The sequence below is a fragment of the Oncorhynchus mykiss genome, chromosome 20, assembly GCF_013265735.2.
Source record: "Oncorhynchus mykiss isolate Arlee chromosome 20, USDA_OmykA_1.1, whole genome shotgun sequence".
NCBI lineage: Eukaryota > Metazoa > Chordata > Actinopteri > Salmoniformes > Salmonidae > Oncorhynchus > Oncorhynchus mykiss.
In genome coordinates, this window is record NC_048584.1 from 29,436,773 (window position 1) to 29,459,541 (window position 22,769).

The following is a 22,769-nucleotide window of genomic DNA, read 5'->3' on the forward strand; positions in this document are numbered from 1 at the left end:
GCAATAAAAAAAACGATGACATTTCCAAGATTCCACTCTATTTCATTCCCCATTTGATCCTCTTTCAAGGTCCCTTTGGCCTTCTGTTCTGCCAAACACAAACTGACACATAGGCTAGAAGATATTGTTCTTATCTTGAATTAGGTATACTATCTCTTGTCTCTTGTGCAATAATGCAAAACAAGCTGTTGGAAACCATTCTATTATGGTGCATTTCCATTAGGATTAGACAGGGCTTGAACTAATGGATTGGGACCTCCATAATAAAACATTCAGAAATGTGATATTTTATGAAAGTTAATATGTTGATATTTAATACGTTTATATTTTATTTAAGTTATACTGTATCTTGTCTCAGAATAGATACATCAAGTAATTATGTCATGTTTGAGAGGTAGACTATGGGTAGACACTGTAGGTTAATGACAGAAAAGACCATGACATCCCTGGGCCCTTGCAATCGTTATAATACTGACAGTTTACACGTGACGCGGAGCGATTACGGGGTAGGCGGGAATGGAGAGCATCTGGTGCGCTCGCGTCTGCACAATGCGCTCCAGCCACTATTTGGAATTTATTGCACAGGCTATCCTTTTGATGGATAGGGCAATGTTTGTTTCTTCCTCCATTCAAACGTACGCTGCATCAATCCACCGAGTCTGTTCCAACAGAAGGACGTAAATGGTTATCATCATCATCTTTGCTGCTCCTACTGTATGTGGTCCTTGGGATTTATTGCTTCAATTTGAAAAGTAGGATAATTCAATGATGTCGATATCGCTGTTGTTCCTGTTCTACCCGTATGTTTTGCTCTTCTTTGGCTTTGGCTGCGGGTACACTTCGAGCTTTGTGTGTCCGGGAATCTGCCGGTGTTCCGCCAACACCATTAGATGTAACAACATCACGGAGAAGTCCGTTCCAACGAGCGAAAGGGGTCCAAGACTGTAAGTGATTTATATTACATCTGAGCAGATTAATATTTTGTTGATGGACATGGTAACAATAATTTACATAATATTGGTGCGCATTTACACACTGGTCAAATCAATTGGAACCAGAGAGCATGCATGCAAATACAATGTTAAATGAGTTAACTTTTTTTAAATGAAAGATTAGTTATGTATGGTGGTGTTTTAAAAAGCACAAGTGCTCAATTCTATTATTACTTGCCTTGATAGACTACTATTGGTGTTACTTTCAGAAAATGTATCCTAAAATTGATCAATTACATAGGTCTACGGGGCGACAGGTAGCCCAATGGTTGGGTGTTGAGTGTTGGGCGAGTAACCGGTAGGTTTCTACATCGAATCACGGAGTTGACAAAGTAAAAATCTGTCGTTCTTCCCCTGAACAAGGGGAACTGTTCCCGGGCCGTCATCGTAAATAACCATTTGTTCTTAACGGACTTGCCTAGTTAAATATATATATATACGTTTCAATTGGGTACGCTGTGGATGCACAGGATGTTCCAAAGCCTTCTAAATCTACGAAAACGTGCTCTCTGCATTTGAAAAATCCCAGCAACATTGCTTTATACCCAAGAAGCTCTAGCTCCGGATACCTTCCTCCAGTCCTGAGAGGCTGACTACTCTAGCTACTGAATTGATATAATGCTCCGGATACCTTCCTCCAGTCCCGAGAGGCTGACTACTCTAGCTACTGAATTGATATAATGCTCCGGATACCTTCCTCCAGTCCCGAGAGGCTGACTACTCTAGCTACTGAATTGATATAATGCTCCGGATACCTTCCTCCAGTCCCGAGAGGCTGACTACTCTAGCTACTGAATTGATATAATGCTCCGGATACCTTCCTCCAGTCCTAAGAGGCTGACTAAGATAAGTTATGTTCTGCTGTTTCATCCTCAAATCCCGAGGCTCTAAAACACTATGTGGCCAACGTTGTGAATTTTTTATTACTTGATTTGGATATGACTAAATGCAGATGTTCTATTGAATTCTACTCAATTTGAAACATACTAGCCTGTGTGTGTGTGTGTGTGTGTGTGTGTGTGGAGAGAGGTTCAAAGTTGTAAATTAGTTCAAAGCAAATCTCTCTCGGCAGAGTATAGTGGCCATCTCCTGCAGTCAAGTTTCCATTAAAGGGATAGCTCACTTTTCTGAAGTCTAGTTTAGGATTGCTACACGCTGCAAAATTGTGAGCCAGATGATTCTTGAAATTGTTAAATAACGAGTTAATGGATTTAAAAATGTTTCAGAGTACACAACAACACCCTATAGAGAAGTCGAAAATAAGCTGAACATCAAAAGTGAACTAACCCTTTAAAGCTGTCTGTCTGTAAGCCACATTTTGGCAGGCAGACAGTTTATAAAACCTCAATAAGTCTTCTAGATAATTTGCTGAGGTCATTTTTACACAGCAAATTCTCCAGTGTTAAATCAACACTGACAATGGTAAATGTAACATCTAGTTAGTGTAAAGCCTTTTTTTGCAAATTTCCTAGAGGGCCTTGCCTGTCGAGTGAATTGTAAAGTTACCACCCATGACTGTATTTGTTAGGGACAGTGACATAGTTGTTGCGTTCATAAATGTTCAGTCCTATGGCCTTCACCAAGTGAGATACTAAGCTAATATGTTAACAATAAAATGTAATTATTCAACACAATAACAAATATTTAATAAGGTATTTTGAGGGCCAAGTTTTACCCCAATACAGTGACCTGAAACTCATGTTTTTCAGGCCTGCAAGTCACATTATGATGGCTTGCAAAGTGATGGGTAATTCTTATTGGAATCCAGCCAGAGTGGGGATATCCAACATTTTGGATATTTGTATTCCCCTGCAGCCTGCATTCAGAACGACTGCAGGTTTGGGAAACCTAAGACATGAGACTACCTAACATATCTAAACTTGAACAACCATTTCAGTAATGGGTGCAATAAGTCCAAGTAACAGATTGGATTAGTTTAGAAAAAAGTATGGAATTTATATTTAAGTAGCATAATATTAATCAATGTACATGCAAAAAAAATAGATATTGAAACAAACAATTTAAAAAAATCAACCTGCAGTATAGCCTTCTGGGAAATATGATAACGATGGGCGTGATTTTGGTTTAACACTGGTTATTAACCCCAACACTGGGGTTCTTTTGATCCAATATGTTTTCATTTAACACTTACATCATTCATTTATCACTAGTATGAAAATGTTAACTGAATCCTTTCCAGGCAGTCTTCGCAAATGACCATGTTGTATCTTTAAGAGGCTAAAGCCACAAAAGACCTAATGGAATGGCATGGTATCAGTTATCTGTTGTTGTATTTCAATCTAACATTTCTAGTGTTGATTCAGGAGAAAACTATGTTTTTTGTTCCCAAATCCCAATTAAATTTTATTGGTTACAAACACGTGTTTAGCAGATGTTATTGCGAGTGTAGCAAAATGATTGTGCTTCTAGCTCCGACAGTGAGGTAATATCTAACAAGTAATATCTAACAATTACACAACATATACCCAATACACACAAATCTAGTTAAGGAATGGAATTAAGAATATAAAAATATATGGACTAGCAATGTCAGAGTGGCATAGAATAAGATACAGCAGAATAGTATAGGATACAGTATATACATATGAGATGGGTAATGCAAGATCTGTAGACATTATTAAAGTGACTAGTGTTCCTTTATTAAAGTCTATGTATATAGGCAACAGCCTCTATGTAGTAGTGATGGCTATTTAACAATCTGATGGCCTTGAGATAGAAGCTGTTTTTCAGTCTCTCTATCCCAGCTTTGATGTACCTGTACTGACCTCGCCTTCTGGAGGATAGGGTGAACAGGCAGTGTCTCGTGTGGTTGTTGTCCGTGATCATATTTTTGGCCTTCCTGTGACATCGGGTGCTATAGGTGTCCTGGAGGGCAGGTAGTTTTCCCCCGGTGATGCATTGGGCAGACCGCACTACCCTCTGGAGAGCCCTGCGTTTGCGGGCGGTGCAGTTGCTGTACCAAGCGGTGATACTGCCCAACAGGATCCTCTCGATTGTGAATCAGTAAACGTTTGTGAGGGTTTTAGGTGCCAAGCCAAATTTCTTTATCCTCCTGAGGTTGAAAAGGTGCTGTTGTGCCTTCTTCACCACACTGTCTGTGTGAGTGAATAATTTCAGTTTGCCAGTGTTGTGTACACCGAGGAACTTGAAGCTTTCCACCTTCTCCACTGCTGTCTGGTCATTGTTGGTAATCAAGCCTACTACTGTTGTCTCATCTGCAAACTTGATGATTAAGTTGGAGGTGTGCTTGGCCACACAGGCATGGGTGAACAGGGAGTACAGGAGGGAACTGAGCACACACCCTTGTGGAGCCCCAGTGTTGAGGATCAGTGAAGTGGAGGTGATGTTTCAAACCTTCACCACCCGGGGGCGGCCCGTCCGGATGTCCAGGACCCAGTTGCACAGGGTGGGGTTCAGTCCCAGGGTCTCGAGCTTAATGATGAGCTTGGAGGGTACTGTGGTGTTGAATACTGAGCTATAGTCTATGAACAACATTCTTACATATGTATTCCTCTTGTCCCGATGGGATAGGGCAGTGTGCAGTGTGATGGCGATTGCATTGTCTGTGGATCTATTGTGGTGGTAAGCAAATGTAGATTTTAATAGTTACAGTAGGTACAACATCTCCTATACACTTCCTGTTAAACTCTGTCACTGAATCAGATTGTATTTGTCAATGTTTTTCTCAGAAGATACCCGGAACATATCCAAGTCTGTCTGATCAAAACAATCTTGAAGCGTGGGTTCCGATTGGTCAGACCAGCGTTGACTAGTCCTTAGCACTAGTACTTCCTGTTTGAGTTTCTGCCTATAGGAAGGGAGGAGCAAAATGAAGTCGTGGTTAGATTTGTCAAAAGGAGAGCGGGGGAGGGTCTTATAGGCATCCCTGAAGTTGGAGTAATAGTGGTCAAGTGTTTTGGCAGCGCAAGTACTGCAGTCGATATATTGGTAGAACTTCTGTATTGTTTTTCTTAAATTTGCTTTGTTAAAACCCCCAGCTACAATAAATGCAGCCTCAGGATATGTTGTTTACAGTCCAGTGGAGTTCTTTTCACGAGATGTCACAGGCCCTGCAAACAGAAATGACTTGTTAGGATGTCACCGGAACTTAAAAAAAAACAGTCACAGTGTTTTCAACTTACATATTTGACAGACTTCAACTATGTTTACTTACATAGTCATTATTATTCAACATGTCCTCACCTGGGATTTGAACTCACAACCGTTTGGTTCACGGCATTCTTCCTGCTATGCCACCATGTCTGTGTCTGTGACTGATTTCACCTGTATTCCTACACTTTGGACATCAAAGTAAACCTCAACTTTGTATAATACACAAACAAAATCTTTATCATAGTGATTCAGGAGTAACATTAAAGCAGGAAAATATACCCCACCAACATTAGACAACTATACAGGAAACCCTCAAACTGCTGAAATAAGTAAATTAAATTAATGATGCAAGAATAGCCAGAAAAAAGACACGCTCCTGAACTTTGGCGACTAGTAAGACTTTGTTTAACCTCCTGCTTTGGGCTGAATGTGTCAATGTGTAGTTCGTACATGCATAATCTACAAGCAGAATTACCATGTTACCTCAACTAGCCACAAAATCCCTAGTTTGAAAGTGACTGTTTTTCTGAAAGGTGTGATGCATCATTTTCCCAAAATGTTCACCCTCGTGAACCAGCCTCCTAGCAATTAGAGTTCAATCAATCAGCTTCAGCCCCTCGCCATTTGAGTGACAGCTACCAAGATATAACACACAGCAGAGTGAAAGAGAGAGCAATGACATGGTGCACATATCTGGACATATGTGACGTAGTACGCAATTGTCGGGGATCACTTTTGGCTCGAGTGCTGCTTTCAGAACTGCAGCAGGCATATAAGTGTACCCCTAACTCCAGAGGTTGTGATATCAAATCCCGCTATGGTCATACTGAAAAGTCAGTACTATGTCGTCATTGATTAAAGCTTTTTACACTATTTTAGCTGAACAGTTCAAAATCGCCATACCATTTACCATTTATCTAAAAAAAACATGCCATTTAATTATTTCCCTTGCAAAAAAAAAAACTTTTGCAATTTCACAATGTGAAATTATGTGAAAACAAAAGAGACACATGTGAGGTCAGATGTTCACATGTATTACATTTAGAGATCACATGTTAACATGTTTTCACTTCACATGTGGAATTGCAAGTTCACATGTGAAAATCAAAACATGTGAAAATCACATTTGCAGTTCCACATGTAAGAAACTAACATGTAAGAAACTAACTCTCACATGTGGAATTGCATTTTTACATATGGTAAATATTCAAATATGAAAATCGATTTCGCAGTTTTACATGTAAGAAACTTTCAAATATTGTAATATGTGTAGTTTCATGGTATCTCATGTTGAAATTTTGCATTCCCATGTCACATTTATTTCACGATGTCAAATGTTTTCACATGTGTAGTTTCATGTTATCACATGTTTCTTTTTTTTTTTTACATGTTGTCACTTTATCACATTAACTTCACATGTGAAACACTTGTGATCACATATTAAATTAATTTGGTTTTCATGTCCCTGACATCACTTTCTCAAATTCTAACCAACTGTTGAGACCCCAACTGAGTTCTGAATAAAATAATATATACAACAATTTTGGGAAATTGATCCGCGGGCCTACAAAGGGGGGGTCGTCTGTTTATATCTTCCAAACCACAGTTACATTAAAGTGAACTAATCGGCCATTCCATTTGAGTGGCTCTGTCCTCCATTTCTTATTCTGGTGTCACGATGGGCCTCGTATGAGGTTACATTAGCTGGTGGTTACATTAGCTGGTGTTTGGACATCTGTAGGAGCTCGGCTTAATGAGGAGGCCTGTCAATGTGGCTTTTGTAAATCGAGAGATTGTCCAAACACTCTGACACACTAATTGTAACGATTGTCTGTGGTGGAAGAAGGTGAGGACCAAAGCGCAGCGTGGTAAGTGTTCATATTTTTTATAAAATAACTGAACACTGAACAAAACAATAAACGACAAACGAACAGTCCCGTAAGGTGAATGGAAAAAACATTCCGGCAGCACAGGAGTGAAAGGCGGCTCTGGCAGCTCCTGACTGACGGGCGGGCCAGAGCCGCCTTTCACTCCTGTGCTGCCGGAATCGCCCTTCACTCCGGAGCTGCCTGAGTCTCCCGCCTGTCCGGTGCTGCCGGAATCTCCCGTCCATTCGGGACCCGCGGCAAGGGTCCCCAGTCCTATTCTTTGAGTTAATTTGGGAAATAGAAACTCAATAAAACAAATTTTCCCATGGTGCCCCAGGTTAATGAGTTAATAATTGCTTGATTCAGTTAGTCACGCAATTAGAAACCTTTAATCATTCGATGAGCAACAGTCGTCACATTAACTAATGCAACGTCTTGACACTTCTGTTCGACTAGATGATTAGCAGTCCCATATTGCATTAGATTTTACACTGTTCATACTAATGTCCGTTTGACTATAGATTAGAATTTATGGACAAAGACCTTAAAATAAATCAGATTTTTTATATAATTAGCTTTTTTAATATAAAACTTTGGAGTTATTGGAGATGTATGACCTTTACCTCCAGATCACATTTCTGCTGTCCTGCACGCATCACAAACAGATGGAATTCTTGGGATGATGGGAGGTGTTGGGTTTTCGACAGACATAGCATTTTCCTTGATGGCCAAAAAGCAGCATTTTGTCTCATCTGACCAGAGTACCTTCTTCCATATGTTTGGGGAGTCTCCCACATGCCTTTTGGCAAACACCAAACGTGTTTGCTCATTTTTCTCTTTAAGAAATTGCTTTTTTCTGGCCACTCTTCCTTAAAGCCCAGCTCTGGGGGCGTGTACGGCTTAAAGTGGTCCTATGGACAGATAATCTCTGCTGTGGAGCTTTGCAGCTCCTTCAGGGTCTCTTTGTTGCCTCTCTGATTAATGCCATCCTTGTCTGGTCTGTGAGTTTTGGTGGGCGGCCCTCTCTTGGCAGGTTTGTTGCGGTGCCATATTCTTTCCATTTTGTAATAATGGATTTAATGGTGCTCCGTGGGATGTTCGAAGTTTCTGATATTTTTTTATAACCCGACCCTGATCTGTACTTCTCCACAACTTGACCTGTAAGGAGAGCTCCTTGGTCTTCATGGTGCTGCTTGCTTGGTAGTGCCCCTTGCTTAGTGGTGTTGCAGACTCTGGGGACTTTCAGAACAGGAGTATTTCTACTGAGATCATGTGACAGATCATGTGACACTTAGATTGCACACAGGTGGACTTTATTTAACTTATTATGTGACTTCTGAAGGTAATTGGTTGCACCAGATCTTATTTAGGGGCTTCATAGCAAAGGGGGTGAATACATATGCATGCACCACTTTTCTGTTTTTTATTTTTTGGAATTTTATGAAACAAGTCATTTTTTTCACTTCACCAATTTGTACTATTTTGTGTATGTCCATTACATGAAATCCAAATAAAAATCAATTTAAATTACAGGTTGTAATGCTACAAAACAGTAAAAACGCCAAGGAGGATGAATACCTTTGCAAGGCACTGGATTTAGGGCTTGTTTTTGGTGTGTGTGTGTGTGTGTGTGTGTGTGTGTGTGTGTGTGTGTGTGTGTGTGTGTGTGTGTGTGTGTCTGTGTCTGTGTCTGTGTGTCTGTGTGTGTGCGCGTGTGCGCGTGCGACCTTGCTCGTGTGAATGTGTGTGTGTGCATATGCGTGTGTATGTGAGCGTGTGTGTTTACTGAAGAGGACAACAGATATGTGTGTGGCTGTGTGGAAGACCTTGAACAATGTGTTGTTACCAGGACAACTTCAGACAGGGAATTCTTTCAAGAACACACTTCCTTGACTATTAACAAAATGTCTTATTTGACTTAGTAAATGTAAACGCATACTAATGTATTGAATTAACGTTTGGTTCCTTTTCGATGGTCTGTAAAATAGTTTAAAAGTACAATTTTATATAATATTGTCTTTCTGACTGTTCCCATACTTCTCAGCGTCCTGAAGCATCTGACTATGAGCACAATAGCCAGCCACACCTTTGATGGCCTGAGAAGAGTCCAGCATATGTGAGTATCAAATATCAATCTGGGGTTGATCCATATCAATTCAATTGCTTTTTGACCACACCCCTTTTGGTTATGAATTGTTCAAAATAACCAGTTTTTGCTTGGTGCGTCTTTTAGAGAAATCGGTCAAAGTGTTGCCTTGGAAACTATAGAGACCCTTGCATTCAACAATCTTCTCGACCTCAATGAAATGTGAGTGTGTTTCCCCCCCAGGGGTAGAACATGGATCCTCATAGCAGAGTTGAGTCTGCTTTCTTGTATGGGCTGATCTGTCTTCAAGATGGTGTTCTAGATTTGCAAGTGATGTATGTGACGTTTAGTAATATGTCAGCTTGGGTGACATACAGTATAACTAAAATGATTAAATGTCACTATTTTGACTTATCCTACTGAGACCATGTTTTGAATATATTGTAAAGGGACTGGCTGAAATCAAGTGTGTTCTGTATGTCAGATGTGTGCTGTATGTGACCTCATATACATTTTTGTTTCGCAGCTTCATTAAGAACATACGGAGCCTGGTGCACATCGCTCGAAGGACGTTCAACAACCTTCCTAAGCTGCGTTATCTGTGAGAGGCCTTCTGAACTTTAAGAGATACCAGAGACCATACCGTACTATACTATGCCTGTGTCACAAATGGCACCCTATTCCTATTATAGTCCACTACTTTGTATTCCCTTTATAGTGAACTACTTTTGACCAGGACCAGGGCTCTGGTCAGAAGTAGCGCACTATAAAGGGAATAGGCTGCCATTTGGGATGTATCCTATCTCTCTCTGCACAGAGGGCTTGTTCCACTCTAGATAATGCTACCTGTCTGGTTTATTCATTCACATACTTTCTTATACTCTGCTACAATGTATATGTCGACACTTTGACCTCACAATAGTTAATTTCAGTTCAGTAAATCTTTATTGTTCCCAGTGTATACACTGTATGTATAAAACATTATGAACACCTGCTCTTTCCAGGACATCGACTGACCAGGTGAAACCAGGTGAAAGCTATGATCCCTTATTGATGTCACCTGCTAAGTCCACTTCAATCAGTGTAGATGAAGGGGAGAAGACAGGTTAAAGAATGATTTTTAAGCCTTGAGACAATTGAGACAGGGATTGTGTACAGTATGTGTGCCATTCAGAGGGTGATTGGGCAAGACAAAAGATTTAAGTTCCTCTGAACAGAGTATGGTAGTAGGTGCCAGGCGCACTGGTTTGAGTGTGTCAAGAACTGCTGCTGGGTTTTTCATGCTTAACAGTTTCCCGTGTATATCAAGAATGGTCCACCACCCAAAGGACATCCAGCCAACTTGACACAACTGTGGGAAGCATTGGAGTCAACATGGACCAGCATCCATGTGGAACACTTTCGACACCTTGTAGTCAATGCCCCAGCAACTCAATATTAGAAAGATGTTCCTAATGTTTTGTACACTCAGTGTATATTGTACATACAAAACATAGAAACCATATGATACAACATACATAAGGGATAGCAAGACCTCGGTAAGGTAGAGCAAATAGGTTATTATTGTGTTATGAAGTAATATAATACAGTCTTGTTATGCATTAACAGGAGTATATCCAACACTGGGATAACAGTGTTTCCTGACATGACTTCTATCCATTCTCTGGAACCTTGGAACCAAAATTTTGTCTTGTAAGTATGTGAAGAAAATAAGGGGTGCTCCAACAACATGAGAAGAGGTGCTGCCTTAAATCCTAGTGGAGTCCATAAGAGGTAGAGATGCCAAAACTCTCCATTAAAACTATTTTTTTATTCAAAATTCATTAAAAACACTGTGACTTTCATCAGACAGAGTCTTGTAAGTATGGGTCAGTGACGTTGAAGGACTTGTCGACACTGTTGAAAAGTAAATATAGGCCTAAACAGTATTATATCAACTTAATCAACTTAATGGGAGACCAGATGCTGCTGGAAGTGGTGTTGGAGGGCCAGTATGAGGCACTCTTTCCTCTGGTCTAAAAAATATCCCAATGCCCCAGGGCAGTGATTGACACTGCCCTGTGTAGGGTGCCGTCTTTCGGATGGGACGTTAAAGGGGGGGGGGCCTGACTCTCTGAAGTCATTAAAGATCCCATGGCACTTATCGTAAGAGTAGGGGTGTTAACCCCGGTGTCCTGGCTAAATTCCCAATCTGGCCTTCAAACCATCACGGTCACCTAATAATCCCCAGTTTACAATTGGCTCATTCATCCCCCTCCTCTCCCCTGTAACTATTCCCCAGATTGTTGCTGTAAATGAGAACGTGTTCTCAGTCAACTTACCTGGTAAAATAACGGATAATTAAAAAAATCTAAAATAATCAAAAATGTGTCTTACAGGGATATCTGTGACAACCTCTATCTTCTGTCAATACCAGTAAATGCTTTTGTTGGCATGACAACTGAATATACTGCTATGTAAGTACTGTGTTATTATAATGGCTAGACCTACTTTTTCCAATCCAAAGGAGAATATTGTCCTAAAAGCCTGAAGTGTGAAAATGATATTGCTATACTGAATGACATTTAAAGTCACTAACTCTCATTATTGCCTACTCAGGATCTGGGGTCTAGGCCTTAATGCCAATGGTGTTAACATTGTTTTCTCTCTATTCCAGGAACCTGTTCAACAATGGCATTAGAGAAATACAAGACTATGCCTTTAATGGGACCAAGATAAATAAATTGTAGTATTTCCTATACTTTAACATTTCAACTTCTTTTTTTACAATGATAGCAAATGGCTAAATAAACCTGTATCAATAAACAATGCTATTTACTTTGTTTTATGTGTTCTCAGGGTTTTGAAGAATAACCGAAACCTCCGAGTGATCCATAGGGAAGCTTTTAAAGGAGCAGTGGGCCCTAGGATACTGTAAGCGACACGCTTTAAGACTATCAATATTTGGTCTTTATTCTGTTTCCTTTATTTAGTCAGGTTATCACAAGACTATATGAAGTCATGGTAACCTTCCCACAGCTGCAGGGATCAACTACCCATACTAGAAAGGCATGCAGTACACACACTGTAAGTCACTTTAGAAGTCGAAAAATGCATGCACTAGCTCCATTGGAATTTGTACAGTACCAGTCAAAAGTTTGGACACACATACTCATTCAAGGGTTTTTCTTTATTTTTACTATTTTCTACATTGTAGAATAAAAACATCAAAACTATGAAATAGCACATATGGAATCATGTAGTAACCAAAAAAAGTGTTATATTTTATATTTGAGATTCTTCAAAGTAGCCACCCTTTGCCTTCATCCTAGCTGGAGGGGTGCTCTCATCTTATCTACCAACATAGACAGGGCTCTAACTCCTCTAGCTCCACAATGAAATAGGGTGCAGGCCAGGCAGCAGGCTGTTAGCCAGCCTGCCAGCATAGTGGAGTCTGCCACTAGCACAGTCAGTGTAGTCAGCTCAGCTATCCCCATTGAGACCGTGTCTGTGCCTCGACCTAGGTTGGGCAAAACTAAACATGGCGGTGTTCGCCTTAGCAATCTCACTAGGATAAAGGCCTCCTCCATTCCTGTCATTATTAAAAGAGATCATGATACCCCACATCTCAAAATAGGGCTACTTCATGTTAGATCCCTTACTTCAAAGGCAATTATAGTCAATGAACTAATCACTGATCATAATCTTGATGTGATTGGCCTGACTGAAACATGGCTTTTAAGCATGATGAATTTACTGTTAAATGAGGCCTCGCCTCCTGGCTACATTAATGACAATATCCCCCGTGCATCCCGCAAAGGCGGAGGTGTTGCTAACATTTAGGATAGCAAATTTCAATTAACAAAAAAAAAAATGACGTTTTCGTCTTTTGAGCTTCTAGTCATGAAATATATGCAGCCTACTCAATCACTTTTTATAGCTACTGTTTACACGCCTCCTTGGCCATATACAGCGTTTTTCATTGAGTTCCCTGAATTCCTATCGGACCTTGTAGTCATAGCAGATAATATTCAAATCTTTGGTGACTTTAATATTCACATGGAAAAGTCCACAGACCCACTCCAAAAGGCTTTCGGAACCATCATCAACTCAGTGGGTTTTGTCCAACATGTCTCTGGACCTACTCACTGTCACAGTCATACTCTGGACCTAGTTTTGTCCCATGGAATAAATGTTGTGGATCTTAATGTTTTTCCTCATAATCCTGGACTATCGGACCACCATTTTATTACGTTTGCAATTGCAACAAATAATCTGCTCAGACCCCAACCAAGGAACATCAAAAGTTGTGCTATAAATTCACAGACAACACAAAGATTCCTTGATGTCCTTCCAGACTCCCTCTGTCTACCCAAGGACGTCAGAGGACAAAAATCAGTTAACCACCTAACTGAGGAACTCAGTTTAACCTTGCGCAATACCCTAGATGCAGTTGCACCCCTAAAAACTAAAAACATTTCTCATAAGAAACTAGCTCCCTGGTATACAGAAAATACCCGAGCTCTGAAGCAAGCTTCCACAAAACTGGAAGTCTTCCGACTAGCTTGGAAAGACAGTACCGTGTAGTATCGAAGAGCCCTTACTGCTGCTCGATCATCCCATTTTTCCAACTTAATTGAGGAAAATAAGAACAATCCGAAATTCCTTTTTGATACTGTCGCAAAGCTAACTAAAAAGCAGCATTCCCCAAGAGGGGATGGCTTTCACTTCAGCAGTAATAAGTTCATTAACTTCTTTGAGGAAAAGATCATGATTACTAGAAAGAAATCTGCTCATTCCTTCAAAGCTCAGTTGTCCTGAGTCTGCACAACTCTACCAGGACCTAGGATCAAGAGAGACACTCAAGTGTTTTAGTACTATATCTCTTGACACAATGATGAAAATAATCATGGCCTCTAAACCTTCAAGCTGCATACTGGACCCTATTCCAACTAAACTACTGAAAGAGCTCCTTCCTGTGCTTGGCCCTCCTATGTTGAACATAATAAACGGCTGTAACGTTCTTCGTCGGGCGAAAGAGAGGAGGACCACAATGCAGTGTGATGATTATCCATTTTTATTGAATTCTATACAACGAACAAAAACAATAAACTGAAAAAATGAATTTTAGAAAAGGCTGTTGCGCAGCAACTCACTGCCTTCCTGAAGAAAAACAATGTACACAAAATGCTTCAGTCTGGTTTTAGACCCCATCATAGCACTGAGACTGCACTTGTGAAAGTGGTACATGACCTTTTAATGTCATCAGACCGAGGCTCTGCATCTGTCCTTGTGCTCCTAGACCTTAGTTCTGCTTTTGATACCATCGATCACCACATTCTTTTGGAGAGATTGGAAACCCAAATTGGTCTACACGGACAAGTTCTGGCTAGGTTTAGATCTTATCTGTCGGAAAGATATCAGTTTGTCTCTGTGAATGGTTTGTCCTCTGACAAATCAACTGTAAATGTTGGTGTTCCTCAAGGTTCCGTTTTAGGACCACTATTGTTTTCACTATATATTTTACCTCTTGGGGATGTCATTCGAAAACATAATGTTAACTTTCACTGCTATGCGGATGACACACAGCTGTACATTTCAATGAAACATGGTGAAGCCCCAAAATTGCCCTCGCTAGAAGCCTGTGTTTCAAACTTAAGGAAGTGGATGGCTGAGAACATTCTACATTTAAACTCGGACAAAACAGAGATGCTTCTTCTAGGTCCCAAGAAACAAAGAGATCTTCTGTTGAATCTGACAATGAATCTTAATGGTTGTACAGTCGTCTCAAATAAAACTGTGAAGGACCTCAGTGTTACTCTGGACCCTGATGTCTCTTTTGACGAACATATCAAGACTCTTTCAAGGACAGCTTTTTTCCATCTACGTAACATTGCAAAAATCAGAAACGTTCTGTCCAAAAATGATGCAGAAAAATGTATCCATGCTTTTGTTACTTCTAGGTTAGACTACTGCAATGCTCTACTTTCCGGCTACCCGGATAAAGCACTAAATAAACTTCAGGTAGTGCTAAATACGGCTGCTAGAATCCTGACTAGAACCAAAATATGTGATCATATTACTCCAGTGCTAGCCTCTCTACACTGGCTTCCTGTCAAAGCAAGGGCTGATTTCAAGGTTTTACTGCTAACCTACAAAGCATTACATGGGCTTGCTCCTACCTATCTCTCTGATTTGATCTTGCCGTACATACCTACACGTGCGCTACGGTCACAAGACGCAGGCCTCCTAATTGTCCCTAGAATTTCTAAGCAAACAGCTGGAGGCAGGGCTTTCTCCTATAGCGCTCCATTTTTATGGAATGGTCTGCCTACCCATGTGAGAGACACAAACTCGGTCTCAACCTTTAAGTATTTACTGAAGACTCATCTCTTCAGTGGGTCATATGATTGAGTGTGGTCTGGCCCAGGAGTGTGAAGGTGAACGGAAAGGCTCTGGAGCAACGAACCGCCCTTGCTGTCTCTGCCTGGCCGGTTCCCCTCTTTCCACTGGGATTCTCTGCCTCTAACCCTATTACAGGGGCTGAGTCACTGGCTTACTGGTGCTCTTTCATGCCGTCCCTAGGAGGGGTGCGTCACTTGAGTGGGTTGAGTCACTGATGTGATCTTCCTGTCTGGGTTGGCGCCCCCCCATGGGTTGTGCCGTGGCGGAGATCTTTGTGGGCTATACTCGGCCTTGTCTCAGGATGGTAAGTTGGTGGTTGAAGATATCCCTCTAGTGGTGGGGGCTGTGCTTTGGCAAAGTGGGTGGGGTTATATCCTTCCTGTTTGGCCCTGTCCAGGGGTATCATCGGATGGGTCCACAGTGTCTCCTGACCCCTCCTGTCTCAGCGTCCAGTATTTATGCTGCAGTAGTTTATGTGTCAGTTTGGGGTCAGGGTCAGGGTCAGTTTGTTATATCTGGAGTACTTCTCCTGTCCTATCTGGTGTCCTGTGTGAATTTAAATATGCTCTCTCTAATTCTCTCTTTCTCTCTTTCTTTCTCTCTCTCTGAGGACCTGAGCCCTAGGACCATGCCTCAGGACTACCTGGCATGCAGGACTACCTGTGCTGCTGCTCCAGTTTTAACTGTTCTGCCTGTGATTATTATTATTTGACCATGCTGGTCATTTATGAACATTTGAACATCTTGGCCATGTTCTGTTATAATCTCCACCCGGCACAGCCAGAAGAGGACTGGCCACCCCACATAGCCTGGTTCCTCTCTAGATTTTTTCCTAGTTTTTCCTAGCCACCGTGCTTCTACACCTGCATTGCTTTCTGTTTGGGGTTTTAGGCTGGGTTTCTGTACAGCACTTTGAGATATCAGCTGATGTACGAAGGGCTATATAAATAAATTTGATTTGATTTGATGACAGCTTTGCACACTCTTGGCATTCTCTCAACCAGCTTCACCTGGAATGCTTTTCCAACAGTCTTGAAGGAGTTCCCATGTATGCTGAGCACTTGTTGGCTGATTTTCCTTCACTCTGCGGTCCAACTCATCCCAAACCATCTCAATTGGGTTGAGGTCGGGTGATTGTGGATGCCAGGTCATCTGATGCAGCACCATTACTCTCACTCTTGGTCAAATAGCCCTTACACAGCCTGGAGGTGTGTTTGGTCATTGCCCTGTTGACAAACAAATGATAGTCCCACTAAGCGCTGTGTAAGGGCTATTCTACAATGTATAAAATAGTAAAAATAAAAACCCTTGAATGAGTAGGTGTGTCCAAACTTTTGACTGGTACTGTGATATCCTCAAAAACCTTTCTGAACCCTTTGCCATGTCTATAATTAGAGCTCTGATGAATGACTGAGTGAGTGAGTTCATTAGTGAGTGAGATAATTAATTAATAAAAACTTTATTATGATTGTGTTTTCACTGTATGTTTTCCAGAGATGTCTCGTCGACGGCGATAGAGACTTTGCCATCCCATGGCCTCAATTCTGTCGTGGAGCTGGTTGCCCGTACAGCCTACGGCCTAAAGAGACTACCCCCTTTCAGGGATCTGGGCAACCTGCAGAAGGCACACCTCACCTACAACAGCCACTGCTGTGCCTTACTCACCTGGGACACACACAGGTGGCATAATCCCATTCACCAGAAGAGGCTAGTGGGAGGAGCTATAGGAGGACAGGCTCATTGTAATGGCTGGAATGGAATGGTATCAAGCACATCAGACATATGAAACCACATGTTTGACCCTGTTCCATTTCAGCAAGCCATCCTCCTATAGCTTCTCCAACCAGCCTCTTCTGATTCACACCAGGGGGGCAAGTGTCAAAGGCAGGATTTGAACCTGGGTCTCCCACAGGAGAAACCAGTGTCTTGACGTTAGAACAAGAGGAAACTTGCTTTAGGGCTGACGGACAGGGATTTCCTATTTTCGAGGGATATAACTAGTAATTAAGTGGGCTATTCCTAGTAGAAGTTTGGAATTAATGAGACAATGGTCTTCAATGCCCTTCAAATGAATCCCATGAATTGTTTACAGGATGCAGCTGGAATCAGTCTCTAGGTCATGGGTTAAAGATAATGTAATCTCGGAACCCAAAACCAAGTAGTGTTTGCTGGCCAGCTAGCAGTCTATCACAAGAGACTAAATATATTGTATCTCATTTTAGGTTGGGGGCCGGGGTGCATGTTCGATGCGTGCCCGTTTGGTTATCCGGCCCTGTGTGTGTGTGTGTGTGTGTGTGTGTGTGTGTGTGTGTGTGTGTGTGTGTGTGTGTGTGTGTGTGTGTGTGTGTGTGTGTGTGTGTGTGTGTGTGTGTGTGTGTGTGTGTGTGTGTGTCGCAGCTCTCATGCCAGTCTCTCCTTATTGCTGTTAACCAAATCAAATATTCATGTCCTAATATAAGTGATACTCTACCACTGCTTTGTGATTATGTCTTGAGAATCAAAAACATATGTCTCTCCGACTGACTGTTTCCCCAAAGCATATCAGTACAAGATCAAAGCATGACTGCGTTGCAGTTCCTCTGGAGACAGGCAGCAAGAGGTTGGGGGCCCACAGATAGCATATGATAGCAAAATGTGTAGAATTGCAGGACATTTGCTTTAAAACTGCAACATGTTCCCTCAGCCTCATGGCAAAATTTGTAGAATAGCAGGAAATTCGCTTTAAAACTGCAATATTGTATAATAACATTGTAAAACTGCCAATTTTTCTCTCTGCACCATGGCAACATGTGTTGAAATGAAAGAGGTCGGTGCCCAGGGTCCCAAATGTGGTAGTTGGCTCTACACACACACACACACATATACAGCTGTATTTTCATGAAGTGTAAGGACTTTTTGGAGTGTAACATTTTTGGAGCATTAAAAATTATATTTTCCCTAATCCTAACCCTAATACTTAACCTAACCCTAACATTATACCCAAAACCCCTTTCACTAAGCCTAACCCTAACCCCTCTCTCTCCCCTAGGGATTCTCCAATCAATGCAGCACAACATAATGGATCTAGGCCTACGTATTGTGATGACAGTCCGTCTGAAAAGTGAGTTTCTTTTTCTTCTTCGTTTACTACTGCAGTAGTTTAAATGTTCAGTGCAGCCATTTTTATCTCAATATCAAATCATTTCTGGTTAACAATTTTGCGACTTATTGTGATTGTTTTAAATTACAATGGTAAAAAATAATCAAAAATAGCTTTTTAGTAAAGGGCAATTTCTCAAGCAAGAATTTTGAGTGGGGAGGGGAAAACTGAAAATTTGCTGTTATTGGCAGAGAGGTTTGGAACTCTCTTTCTTATTGATTTATTAACTAATGTACCGCATGGTGATGTCACCATGAAGGCCAAAACTCCATCCCACCAAAAACAGCTCTTACACTAAAAGGGCGTTATCATAATTTTCACAATTTCATATTATTATTCCAACCTCATAGTGTGGAAATATATATTAAACACAGGAAGATCACGTTTTTGACTGCACTGGGCCTTTAAAAACTAAAGTTCCCCAAATAATTATTCATTACATCATGTAATTGCTAAGTTCGTAGATTCATCCGTTTTGACTAAGAGACATCTTCAGTGAAGGTGCCTTAATTGCCTAATTCCTAATTTGAGTAATTAATCATCTATTGGATCCCATTTAAACTATCTGATTAGAAATGCCACTACTTGTCTGAACTAAAGTGAACTGTTTTTGACCTTTCATCTCTCCACTTTTGAACTATGGGAACAGGTTTTTCTATCATTGTAGCCTCATATTACCAGACTAATTCATGTAAGTCCACAAGATCCGTCTAGCTCGCGACACTAAATGCATTGATCTTCGGGGAAAAATAAATGTCAATATAATTATACAGTCATAAAACTTTAGTGACCATTGACCTACTCTTTACAGCTCTCGCTTCCTGTACCACCAGGTTTCCAGCTGGTATGGTGGACTCATCCGACACATCCCTACTGGTGGAAATACATGGAACAAACGAAGATGTCGAAGATGAGTCCTACGGAGGTGTGGATTTCCAGTATCCAGAACTAGGGTTAAACTGTCAGACCAGACCAACCCTCCAGTGTACACCAGAGGCTGACGCCTTTAACCCGTGTGAAGACATAGCAGGTAGAATCAATAATTGCTGCCCTCAACTCAGCTTAGTCCCTTAGGAAAAGTATTTGAATGCAGGGTTAAAAAGACAAACTGGGAAAACCCTCATTCACACTAATAGTCTTTAGACGTTTTAATGTTATTTCAAGCAGTCAAGAGGTCAAACTAACGGACATGTTTTGGTAACAGCCTTTTACTGAAAGAACAGAAGGCCTAGGCATGATGCACAAACATTCAGAGATTACTTTGTCGTACGGTCTCCTTTCCACTGTTATTTTACTGTTTTACGATCTTTATTTCTTAATAATAATAAAATAAAAATGGTATCTAATGTTGTTGCGCACCATTAAATGTATTTTCTGTAAGAAATGTGTTATATAAATGAAGTTTAATTGAGTTTGACTGCTTTTCCTTTGTTCACTCCAGGTTTCAGTTTTCTCAGAGTCGCCATCTGGTTCATCAACATCCTGGCGATCATTGGCAACCTGACAGTCCTCCTCATCTTCTTCACCAGTCGCTGTAAACTCACCGTGCCACGCTTCCTCATGTGTCACCTGGCCTTCGCTGACTTCTGCATCGGCGTCTACCTCCTTATGATCGCCGCGGTCGACCTCCACACCCGAGGCCACTACAGTGAGCACGCCATCGATTGGCAGACGGGAGCAGGTTGTAGTGCGGCGGGCTTCCTGTCTGTGTTCGGTGGGGAGCTGTCGGTGTACACGTTGTCGACTATCACTCTGGAGCGCTGGCATACGATAACTCATGCCTTGCAGCTGGAGAAGAGGCTAGGCCTGGCGCAGGCTGCTGGCATCATGGCTGGAGGGTGGTTGATCTGTCTGGGGATGGCCATGCTCCCCCTGGTGGGGGTCAGCAGCTACAGCAGGGTATATAATACACTGTACTATAAAAAAAAAAACAGAACAATGGACGGCAGAGTATACCTAGTGCTTCTGAACAGAATAGTGGCTGACATTTTCTGTTCATTTTTCAATGATTCTACATGTTGAATCCACGCAAATAGTCACCACTAGTCTGCACCCAGCAGCTGGTTGCTATAACACACTACAGCGACAGAACACAATGACCGCCCATCGTTCTGTGTGTGCTTTACATTATTTTCCCAGAGGAGAAGATTGGTTAGGACACACTTTTTCATTACTGCTGTATATTAAATAACACAAGAAATATTTTCCAGGTGAGCATGTGCCTTCCCATGGATGTGAAGACTCCTCTGGCCCAGGCTTTCATCCTCCTGCTCCTCCTCTTCAACGTGGGGGCGTTCCTGGTGGTCTGCGTCTGCTACGTCCTCATCTACCTGGCAGTACGGAACCCCCAGTTTCCCAGCCGCAGTGCAGACGCCAAGATCGCTAAGCGCATGGCTGTTCTCATCTTCACCGATCTCCTCTGCATGGCACCCATCTCGTTCTTCGCTATATCTGCAGCCTTTAAGGTTCCGCTCATCACTGTCACCAACTCCAAGATACTCCTGGTGTTGTTCTTTCCTATCAATTCCTGTGCCAACCCTTTCCTCTATGCCATCTTTACTAAGGCTTTCAGGAAAGATGTCTATCTGTTACTGAGTAACATGGGCTGCTGCGAGAATAAAGCTAATATGTACAGGATGAAGGCCTATTGCTCTGAGAATTTGGTGAAGAGTAGTTCTGGGAACAAGGGGACTCTGATTTGTACAACACTAAGGATGGACCCTCTGCCATTGCAGAGCCAACAGACGAAAGACGATGGAGATTTGGGGACAATCTGAAATGGCACCCTATACCTGAAATACATTTTTTCAAAGAGGATGAAGAATAGACTAAGCTTTTTATTTTGTTCTATTCATTATCATCAACAGTAGCAACAAGTGACCTTACAGTATTTTGTAGTGCAATTCACTGGTTACTACAGTCTTACTGGGGAGGTTATTGTTCAGATGGGACTTTTCTTTCACTTTTTCCTTTAACTGGCTCCTACAGTAGAACCAGGATTGTCTGCAATTTACTGTAAAACGGTAAACAATTTTGAACATTTGAACTCCCATGTAATTCTCATATGGCTAAATGTGTCATTCAACCAAATTGTATTTAAATAAAACAACATTTTCTGTTGGCATCCCAGACTTGCTTGGTGAATCAATGCTACACTATGTACATGTTTTGTAACAGAATAACTATTCAAATATAAAAATGTATTTATTTATTTTACAGTCATGTGGAATATCTTCAAGCAGAGGCTGTCTGTAGACCATTAGAATGAGACCAGTGTCCACAGGCAGTGGTGTCGTGTCTTTGGCTATGCCGGATTAAGTGATATGACATGCTATTCTATAAAATCCTTTCTCCGTAATTAATATTACCTGATTGAGCTAATCATGTAAATGTAATTAACTAGAGAGTCGGGGCACCACAAAATAATATTTATAGAGCTGTTATCTCCCGAATAAACTCTTAAAGACCTAGTAATATTTTACATCAATAGCAGTCAATATTAAACGTCACCTTAATTCAGTCTCATCTGAAAGTTGTAAATTCTTGGTTATCTTCACGAACCCTGGCTAACAAGTTGAATCAGCAATACAAAATTGGGTTTAATTATTTATTTACTAAATACCTAACTAATCACATAGAATTACATATACACAGAATTAATCATAACTTGATTACAAATTACATCATAAAGGAAAACGTCCCTAGCGGGCGGAACAGATATGACAGCTTGTTACACAAAAGAAAAGGAAGAAGCTGTGCACTGGTAAATACAGTATCTTATGCATTCTAAATTACTGCCCATTTGGAAAAGGAAAATGCAATAAATATTTACTCTGAGCTGCGCTTCGGTAGGTTGGTGGTAGATGGAAGGCTGTGTTGCCAAACCGAGTCCTTTGTCCTTTGAAGAATGTCTCTGGTAGTCAATTGGATACGTTGTAGTAACGTCGTTGTGTGATAGCCTGGATACTCTGTCTGTTCCTTCCTAACCCTCGTTTGCAGCTGCTGTTGCTAACTCAGCGGCTAGGAGGTATCACTTCTGTAGTGAATAAGAGTTCAAAGTTCATACCATTCGCAACCAAAGCTCACGCTGATGTTGGCTTCGTTCTGTAGTTATTATCTGAACCATTCTGACATCGGACCGTCGTCCTCACATCCTCGGAACAGGA

The 22,769-nt window shown here is 41.3% G+C and overlaps 1 protein-coding gene across 1 annotated transcript; it reads left to right on the top strand.

The window, feature by feature from the left end:
• Positions 1-584: 584 nt before the first annotated feature.
• lhcgr (luteinizing hormone/choriogonadotropin receptor) lies at positions 585-21,727 on the top strand. The gene is given in 13 exon segments (NM_001124326.1): positions 585-944; positions 9,039-9,110; positions 9,228-9,302; positions 9,607-9,681; positions 10,689-10,772; positions 11,459-11,536; positions 11,737-11,805; positions 11,919-11,993; positions 16,959-17,144; positions 18,493-18,564; positions 19,437-19,633; positions 20,045-20,502; positions 20,814-21,727. Coding segments are annotated over 13 exon segments (2,184 nt in total). The 5' UTR covers positions 585-768; the 3' UTR covers positions 21,381-21,727.
• Positions 21,728-22,769: the final 1,042 nt, after the last annotated feature.